The sequence below is a fragment of the Ranitomeya variabilis genome, chromosome 1 (assembly GCF_051348905.1).
Source record: "Ranitomeya variabilis isolate aRanVar5 chromosome 1, aRanVar5.hap1, whole genome shotgun sequence".
NCBI classification, from domain to species: domain Eukaryota; kingdom Metazoa; phylum Chordata; class Amphibia; order Anura; family Dendrobatidae; genus Ranitomeya; species Ranitomeya variabilis.
In genome coordinates, this window is record NC_135232.1 from 408,146,528 (window position 1) to 408,156,918 (window position 10,391).

Below are 10,391 nucleotides of genomic sequence, written 5' to 3' on the forward strand. Positions count from 1 at the left end.
AAAGTCCACCGCAGAGATATGCAAAAATCTCCACACCTGACTAAAGGTGTGGAGGGCAAAATCTGCAGCCCAGAGCTTCCCGCTTAGCTAAATAGATACATACTGATAAGCTGGACAAATGAACAAAACATAAATGTGCTGAACAATAAGTCCACAACAAGTGGACTGCAAAAGGACAAGCAAGGACTTAACTTAGCTGAACGGGTCAGAGTGTCAGGGAAATCCAAGAGCCGTGCCTCCAGGCAAGAACAATTGGCAACTGGCATTGATTGAGGGATAAAGCCAGACTAAAATAGCCGAGCAGAAAGAAGATCAGTGGAAGCAGCTGCTGATACTAAATCCAAGAAGCAGCTATACCACTCAAAACCACAGGAGGGAGCCCAAGAGCGGAATTCACAACAGTACCCCACCCATGAAGCAAGCTACACCGCCTGTTTACCTTAGTACTATTTTTAACAGCATCTGGCCCTGGAAATCCTTTTGGGCCTAGCAGAATTTGGTGCTACTCAGCAGCGTACTTCACCCATGAAGCAAGCTACACCGCCTGTTTACCTAACTACTATTTTGTAACGCCATCTGGCCCTGGTAATCCTTTTGGGCCTAGTAGAATTTAGTGCTACTCAGCAGCGTACCCCACCCATGAAGCAAGCTACACCGCCTGTTTACCTAAGTACTATTTTAATGGCATCTGGCCCAGGAAATGCTTTTGGGCCTAGTAGCATTTGGTGCTACTCAGCAGCGTAATTCACCCATGAAGCAAGCTACACCGCCTGTTTACTTAACTACTATTTTGTGACGGCATCTGGCCCTGGTAATCCTTTTGGGCCTAGTAGAATTTAGTGCTACTCAGCAGCGTACCCCACCCATGAAGCAAGCTACACCGCCTGTTTACCTTAGTACTATTTTTAACGGCATCTGGCCCAAGAAATCCTCTTGGGCCTAGTAGAATTTGGTGCTACTCAGCAGCGTACCCCACCCATGAAGCAAGTTACACCGCCTGTTTACTTAACTACGATTATTAACGGCATCTGGCCCAAGAAATCCTCTTGGGCCTAGTAGAATTTGGTGCTACTCAGCAGCGTACCCCACCCATGAAGCAAGTTACACCACCTGTTTACCTTAGTACTATTTTTAATGGCATCTGGCCCAAGAAATCCTTTTGGGCCTAGTAGAATTTGGTGCTACTCAGAAGCGTACCCCACCCATGAAGCAAGCTACACCACATGTTGATCTAATTACTAATTTTTAACTGCATCTAGCCCAGGAAATCGTTTTGTACCTAATAGCATTTTGTGCTACTCAGCACAGTACCCCACCCATGAAGCAAGCTACACCGCCTTCTTTCTTTCTCAATCTAACCCCTCGGCTCTGGGGTGTCCACTCTCCCTCCAGCTCTCTCCTTCTCACAGGTGGACTACTGCATGTTTTCACACTGTGGCAAATCTTTTGGGCCCAGGCATAAGAAGTCGTCGAGGTAATGGATAATATGTGCCGCCTTACAAACGTCCATGATGACACATTCGAGGAAGCAACTAAATGCCTCAAATAGTGAGCAGGATATGGAGCACCCCATGGGCAAACAGCGATCTATGTAGTATGCTCCTTCACAGAAGCAGCCCAATGGGAGGACACTATTCGGAGGCACAGGTAGTAACCGGAACGCCCCCTCAATGTCTGTTTTGGCCATTAGGGTGCCCCTTCCCACCTTCTTGACCCACCTGATTGCCTCGTCAAAGGAGGTACAGTACATAGTACTGTACTTAGTTCTGCATCGATGTTGTCATTTACTGAACTGCCCCTTGGATATGACAAATGGTGGATTAGTCTGAATGTATTGGATTCATTTTTTGGCACAACTCGCAACGGGGGTACCACTACGTCTTCTAAGGAAAGTGTTCTGAATGGACCCTCTGCCATTCTACCTAAAGATATTTATTTTTTTATTTTTTTTGTCAAGACGTCTGGGTGTTGGTAGAGTGAGTTTAGATTTTTACTCCAGCCTTTCTTGATTTTAGAAGGGCATGACATGCCTATATCTGTGTCTCCTCCTTTTACTCCTCCATCTCTTTTCTTTACACATGACTATATGTAGTTGTGACTTTTCCATGTGTTTGTTGTGTCTTCTGAGCAGTTTGTCAGCTTTTGGACTACTTTTAAGGTGTTTTCTATGTGTTTTCCATGTGTTTGTGTTTGCCTGCCATTGGTTCCAATGGGGTTCGACGGTGTTCGTCGAGCGTTCGACGAATAGTTCGTCGAACATCTCCCTGTTCGACGAACCGAACCCGAACACTAGGGAGGTGGCTCATCACTAGTGTTGAGCATTCCGATACCGCAAGTATCGGGTATCGGCCGATACTTGCGGGTATCGGAATTCCGATACCGAGATCCGATACTTTTGTGGTATCGGGTATCGGTATCGAAACAAAATTAATGTGTAAAAGAGAGAATTAAAATAAAAAATATTGCTATACTCACCTCTCCGACGCAGCCTGGACCTCACCGAGGGAACCGGCAGCGTTCTTTTCTTAAAATGCGCGCTTTTCCTTCCTTCCGTGACGTCACGGCTTCTGATTGGTCGCGTGCCGCCCATGTGGCCGCGACGCGACCAATCACAGAAAGCCGTGATGTAATTTTCAGGTCCTTCTAGGCATTCAGTATTTTAAAATTACGTTCCGGCGTTGTGATTGGTCGCGTCGCGGTCACATGGGCGACGCGACCAATCACAAGCCGTGACGTCACGGGAGGCAGGAGACGCGCGCATTTTAAAATGCGCGCGTGTCCAGCCTCCCGTGATGTCACGGCTTGTGATTGGTCGCGTCGCGGTCACATGGGCGACGCGACCAATCACAACGCCGGAAACGTAATTTTAAAATCCTGAAGGACCTGAAATTACGTCACGGCTTGCTGTGATTGGTTGCGTCGCGGCCACATGGGCGACGCGACCAATCACAAGCCGTGACGTCACGGGAGGCTGGACACGCGCGCATTTTAAAATGCGCGCGTCTCCTGCCTCCCGTGACGTCACGGCTTGTGATTGGTCGCGTCGCCCATGTGACCGCGACGCGACCAATCACAACGCCGGAACGTAATTTTAAAATACTGAATGCCTAGAAGGACCTGAAAATTACGTCACGGCTTGCTGTGATTGGTCGCGTCGCGGCCACATGGGCGGCACGCGACCAATCAGAAGCCGTGACGTCACGGAAGGAAGGAAAAGCGCGCATTTTAAGCAAAGAAGGCTCCCGGTTCCCTCGGTGAGGTCCAGGCTGCGTCGGAGAGGTGAGTATAGCAATATTTTTTATTTTAATTCTTTATTTTACACATTAATATGGTTCCCAGGGCCTGAAGGAGAGTTTCCTCTCCTTCAGACCCTGGGAACCATCAGGGATACCGTCCGATACTTGAGTCCCATTGACTTGTATTGGTATCGGGTATCGGTATCGGATTAGATCCGATACTTTGCCGGTATCGGCCGATACTTTCCGATACCGATACTTTCAAGTATCGGACGGTATCGCTCAACACTACTCATCACTAATTATTAGTCAGGGACAGATATAAATCTAACTGATATGCAATGGTTTACTGCATGTAAACCATGTGTCACATCATGCCGGCTTCTGCAATGATTTTACAGAAGCCAACAATTGAATTATCAGCTTTTCTGCTACCTAACTCTCTAAAATATAAATATACATATATATACCTTTCTACTGTCCAGAATCCCAGAGTGTCTATCAGCCATATCCTCCTTCTTCTCCCCTCGCTTCCTCAAACTCAATGTGGACAAATCTGAACTCATCATCTTTCCTCCATCTCATAGATCTTCCTTACCTGATCTATCTATCGCAATTAACAACATCAAGCTTTGCCCCGTATCGGAAGTCCGCTGTCTCAGAGTAACCCTTAACTCTGCCCTGTCCAAGCTCTTTCCACCTCCTGTCGCCTCCAGCTCAAAAATATCTCCAGAATCCGTCCTTTCCTCAATGGTCAATCTACTAAAATGCTTATGCAAGCCCTCATCATCTCTCACCTTGACTACTGCAACATCCTTTTCTGCGGCCTCCCTGCTAACACCCTTGCACCTCTCCAGTCCATCCTTAACTCTGCTGCCTGACTAATTCATGTCACTCCTTGCTATTCCTCTGCTTCCCTACTCTGCAAATCTCTTCACTGGCTCCCATTCCCTCAGCGTATCCAGTTCAAATTACTAATACTAACCTACAAAGCCATCCATAACCTGTCTCCTCCATATATCTCTGAACTAATCTCCCGATATCTTCCCTCACGTAATCTCCGGTCCTCCAAAGACCTCCTTCTCTCCTCCACACTTTTTCGCTCCTCACCCAACCGCCTCCAAGACTTCTCCCAAATATCCCCCATCCTCTGGAATTCTTTGCCCCAACACGTCCGACTATCAACCACATTTGGATTCTTCAGACGGAACCTGAAAACCCACCTCTTCAGGAAGCTTACAGCCTGCACTGACCCCGCTGCCTCCTCACCACTACTGAAGCTACCGCCTCACCAAAACCAGAGCTCCAGCAACTCTCAACCTATTGTCTCCTTCCCCACCATCCTGTAGAATGTAAGCCCGCAAGGGCAGGGTCCTCGCCCCTCTGTATCCATCTGTAATTGTTAGTTTGCTTACTGTAAGTGATATCTGTAATTTGTATGTAACCCCTCCTCATGTACAGCACCATGGAATCAATGGTGCTATATAAATAACTAATAATAATAATAATATATATATATATATGTGTCAATGACATTTACAGTATATACACTCACCGGCCACTTTATTAGGTACACCTGTCCAACTTCTTGTTAACACTTAATTTCTAATCAGCCAATCACATGGCGGCAACTCAGTGCATTTAGGCATGTAGACATGGTCAAGACAATCTCCTGCAGTTCAAACCGAGCATCAGTATGGGGAAGAAAGGTGATTTGAGTGCCTTTGAACGTGGCATGGTTGTTGGTGCCAGAAGGGCTGGTCTGAGTATTTCAGAAACTGCTGATCTACTGGGATTTTCACGCACAACCATCTCTAGGGTTTACAGAGAATGGTCCGAAAAAGAAAAAAAATCCAGTGAGCGGCAGTTCTGTGGGCGGAAATGCCTTGTTGATGCCAGAGGTCAGAGGAGAATGGGCAGACTGGTTCGAGCTGATAGAAAGGCAACAGTGACTCAAATCGCCACCCGTTACAACCAAGGTAGGCCTAAGAGCATCTCTGAACGCACAGTGCGTCGAACTTTGAGGCAGATGGGCTACAGCAGCAGAAGACCACACCGGGTACCACTCCTTTCAGCTAAGAACAGGAAACTGAGGCTACAATTTGTACAAGCTCATCAAAATTGGACAGTAGAAGATTGGAAAAACGTTGCTTGGTCTGATGAGTCTCGATTTCTGCTGCGACATTCGGATGGTAGGGTCAGAATTTGGCGTAAACAACATGAAAGCATGGATCCATCCTGCCTTGTATGGAGCATCTTTGGGATGTGCAGCCGACAAATCTGCGGCAACTGTGTGATGCCATCATGTCAATATGGACCAAAATCTCTGAGGAATGCTTCCAGCACCTTGTTGAATCTATGCCACGAAGAATTGAGGCAGTTCTGAAGGCAAAAGGGGGTCCAACCCGTTACTAGCATGGTGTACCTAATAAAGTGGCCGGTGAGTGTATATATATATATATATATATATATATATATATATATATATATATATATATATATATATATATATATATAAATATAAAAAAAGGAACAGCACACTGGTACAACTTATCTCTAGGTGCAAAGCCTCCAGGCAACCCGTCCACTGGTCGTCCTCACTCAATATAGATCAAAAAAGAAGCAGCACTCCATTTTTCAAAAAGGTGCAGGATTTATTCAAATCCACATGTCAGTGCGACGTTTCAGCTCTATTGAGCTTTTCTCAAGCAGTGGATACAGGTTCCTTGATACATATATATAGTGCTCTAACAACCTTAATTACAGCCATTTGTGCTAGATTATATGCAAATACTTATAATAAAGTGCATCTGTGCGTTTGTGCGTTTATATATAGTGATAATGGAAACCATGCCTTTCTTACCGCTGTAGGAGACAGTTAATACATGGAGGACGCCATTGCTTCTGTCAGCGTTCATAGATCTGCATTGCGCATGTCTGCTTTTTGTTACTAAGCTTGGTTGAACTGCAGGACAGGTGAATAAGTTCGGCGCATGCGCAGTAGCGCTAAATGCCGCCATTTTTATGAAGACAGACTCAAGAGCTCTAAATATACAAGAGCCAGCGAAAAAAACATATATGTGTGCTAACAGACCTACAAAGGAGTATGTAAGTGGGCATACTTATAGCGCCACTTAGTGATAGTACTTCAACCATTAGATACCACGTTTTAGTATATTTTTAACAACACTATTTATATCCCAACTGGGCTAAGATTAATATCAATTGAAAATAGTAAGCACCACCCTGGTCTTGCGAGTATAACCTTGACAGGCCACAGCTCGCAAACCAGATAGCTCTCAGTGTAGGCAAGTCAGACCTCCTCGGTCAGGCTGCCCATATCCCAAGTAGCTATATAGTGGTGCAGCATATAACTTCCAAATACGTAATTCTCTAATAATAAACCGGTACCATAGTCTTATTAAAGCACCTTTTATTAGCTTGACCTCAGTTCAACACAAAAATATTTTTATATATATATATAGATTTACAGAGAAAAATACTTTCATAAAATATATCTGTCCTCCATGTTCACTTTGTCACACACAGCGGCAAATCAGCACGGCTGCCTCTTATCTGCATAGAAGATAAAAACAAGTAAAGTGCATTAATATTCATATTAAAAACAAACATGGGACCATATAGCTATACAATCGATTCAAACAATCGCATGCAGTTTAAAATCAACATTAAGACCCCCAGGTTTTAGGGTATTCAGCTCGTATATCCACATAAGTTCCTTCTTTTTAAGCATTGCCTCTCTGTCCCCCCCTCTTCTCTGTATAGGGACAGTGTCAATAATTTTAAATCGTAAATCCTTTTCTGTATGTTTTTGTTCAGTAAAGTGTTTGGGGACCGGAAGATCAGTTCTCTTTTTCCTTATGGTGTATCTGTGTTGGTTCATTCTAACCTTAAATTCACAGGTTGTTTCCCCAACGTACCACAGATTGCAAGGACATATTAACACATAAATGACAAACTCCGAACTACAAGTCAGAAAATGCTTAATTTGATAGGTTTTATCTATCGTTGGGTGTTTAAATGTGGATCCTTTTATCATATAATTACAGTTGATACAATTTAAACAGGGGAAGCATCCACTTCTACCAGATCCAGTCAGAGACATTTGGGTACTTCTCCTCATAGGGCCCACATCTGACCTAATGAGTATATCTTTAATGTTCCTGCTTCTTTTATATGAGTATAATGGGGGCATCTTAAACTCATGGATGTTGGGAAGACACTTTCCCAACATTGTCCAGTGTTTTTTAATGATGTTAGCAATTTTGTCACTTTCCTCTGTGTATTTTGAGACAAAAGGAACTCTTTTGGATAATTTTTTCGCCTGTGAGTTTTTATTAATAAGGTGTAACCTATCCTCTTTCATAACAGTATTTTTTGTCTGCTCCAATAGTCTCTTAGGGTATCCCCTATCCAGAAATTTTTTAGTCAGTTGGTCAATTGTAGAGTTGGCTTTATCCTCCTCTCTCACAATTCGTCTAACCCGGAGGAGCTGACTCAAGGGAATGGATTTCTTTATAGAATTTGGGTGGTGGCTGTCATATAAAAGTAAATTGTTTCTGTCCGTACTTTTTATAAATAAAGTTGTATCAAGTTGGCCATTTTTTTGTTCGATCAACACATCTAAAAATTGGATCTCAGTTTTAGATTTGACTAAAGTGAACTTGATTGTTTGATCTATTGTATTAAGGAATGCATGGAACTCATCCAACTCTTTTTCTGTGCCTGTCCACAGGAGGAAGACGTCATCTATGTATCGCCACCACACCAATGCATGCCGGAAGTGGTGGGACACATAGATAAGGTCCTCCTCCAGGACCTCCATGACCAGGTTAGCATATGAAGGGGCCATATTGGCCCCCATAGCTGTACCTTGTTTTTGAGCGTAAAACGCGTCACCAAAAAGAAAGTAGTTATATTTTAAAATTATTTCCAACAGCCTGAGGAGAAAAGCCCTACCTTCTATTGTGTATTTCTTTGGGTCTAGCATCTTACTCACAGCTCCCAAACCTCGTATATGATCAATAGAGGTATATAATGACACTACGTCGAAGGAGGCTAGAAGCACCTCCTCCTTCAATTCCAGCGTCTCTAACTTTTTCAGGAAGTCTGTCGTATCCTTAATATAGGAACCACAATGTTTTGTGATAGGGTTCAGTATTTTATCTAAGAAGATGCCCATTTTATTAAAAATGGACCCAACTCCGGACACAATGGGTCGCCCCGGAGGGTCGACCAAACTTTTGTGTATTTTTGGTGTCATATATAACACCAGGGTACGTGGATTTTCCTCCCACAGAAAATTATATAAATCTTGGTCTATTATCGATGCCTCCATAGCTTCTTTCAGGCATTTTCTAATTATTTCCTGAATACTGAATTTAGGGTCCCTATCCAATTTTTCATATACATTTCTGTCATTTAATTGTCTCATGACTTCTCTTATATAGGCTTGTTTGTCCATGACGACGACAGCTCCCCCTTTATCTGCGGGTTTTATAATGATGTCGTCGTCATGGACAAGCTCCCTCAAGGCTTCAACCTCCTCCCCCCGGATGTTAGGGTATCTATATTCATTGGTGCATCCATTTTTTAGCAATTCAATATCTGTCTTTACAGCTTTTTCAAAAGCTTCAATAACCGCAGAATTGGTTGGTGGAATAAATTTACTTCTTTTCTTTAACTCAACCGTTTTTAAATCAAATTCACTTACTTTATATGACCCGCCATCACTTTTATCATTAAACCATTCCCTCAATTTAATTTGTCTGAAAAAACTTTCTAGTTCGATTTGTAACTCAAACCAATTTACATGGGAGCATGGACTAAAGCTCAACCCCTTACTGAGTGCAGATATTTGTGCATTAGTTAATACCTTGTGGGAAATATTCACCACTAGTTCTGTTCTCTCTTTCTCAGGTTCAGAGTCCTTTGTGGTTTGGCTTTTTCTATTTTCTTTTTGCCGCCGATGATGGCGCTTGCCTCCTCTTCTTTGCCTTCTTCTGGACCTTTGGCTGGATCTAGGGGATACAAACTCAGAGTTCAAGCAACAGATATTATTAACATTAGTCTCATGTCTATTCTGATGACCTCTTTTTCTCCAAGGCATTTTAACATTTTCAGTCTGCCAGGAGTACACGTGGCCCGTCTCATAGTCTCCAGTGTCTCTAATCCATTTTTTTCTTTTTGTTTCTTCCAGTTCACTGCGAAACTTGCTCATGTCTTTATCAACTTTGTCCTTAAACATAATCCAATCATCCTTGCTCAAAATATCCTGTAGTTTAATTTCTACTTCCCCAGTACTTGATTGTAGTTTTTTTACTTCAACTTGTAAATATTCAACATTCAGCAGCATTACATCCATTGCATATTTATTGGAGATCATTGTAAACCTATTGCAAAAAGCAGTATTGCCACTAAACAGATTTGGTCTTATATTAGATCTTAGTCCCCTTGGAATTTTTCGTTCCTTAAGGTACTGTCCCAACGTGGTCAGATGAAGCTGGGAACTTATGAGTCGCTTCACATCATTTATATATTTATGTTTAGTTTCAGTTAATGAGGGTATTTTTAAAAAAGTTGCATCTCCTTCTATGTTGTTAAGTATACGTTGCTCGTCTTCCATTGTATAGTTAAAAGTCCCAGGTTCCATGGAGTGCTCCTCCATGTTACCAAAAGCTGGCTTAAGGATGTTAAGAAAAAATAATGCAAAAAATCCAACTGTGCAAAAATTTCCAGACATTAGTATAAATATAAAAAAAGGAACAGCACACTGGTACAACTTATCTCTAGGTGCAAAGCCTCCAGGCAACCCGTCCACTGGTCGTCCTCACTCAATATAGATCAAAAAAGAAGCAGCACTCCATTTTTCAAAAAGGTGCAGGATTTATTCAAATCCACATGTCAGTGCGACGTTTCAGCTCTATTGAGCTTTTCTCAAGCAGTGGATACAGGTTCCTTGATACATATATATAGTGCTCTAACAACCTTAATTACAGCCATTTGTGCTAGATTATATGCAAATACTTATAATAAAGTGCATCTGTGCGTTTGTGCGTTTATATATAGTGATAATGGAAACCATGCCTTTCTTACCGCTGTAGGAGACAGTTAATACATGGAGGACGCCATTGC

At 42.8% G+C, this 10,391-nt stretch overlaps 1 protein-coding gene across 1 annotated transcript; it reads right to left on the reverse strand.

Annotated features, from left to right (window-relative positions):
* Positions 1-6,168: 6,168 nt before the first annotated feature.
* On the reverse strand, positions 6,169-10,135 carry LOC143809016 (uncharacterized). Its single transcript, XM_077292444.1, has 2 exons — positions 9,133-10,135; positions 6,169-6,812 (listed from the first exon to the last, which is right to left on the reverse strand). Exons 1-2 carry the CDS (start codon positions 9,997-9,999, stop codon positions 6,768-6,770), a joined length of 912 nt encoding a protein of 303 aa, XP_077148559.1. The 5' UTR covers positions 10,000-10,135; the 3' UTR covers positions 6,169-6,767.
* Between the last annotated feature and the right edge of the window lie 256 nt (positions 10,136-10,391).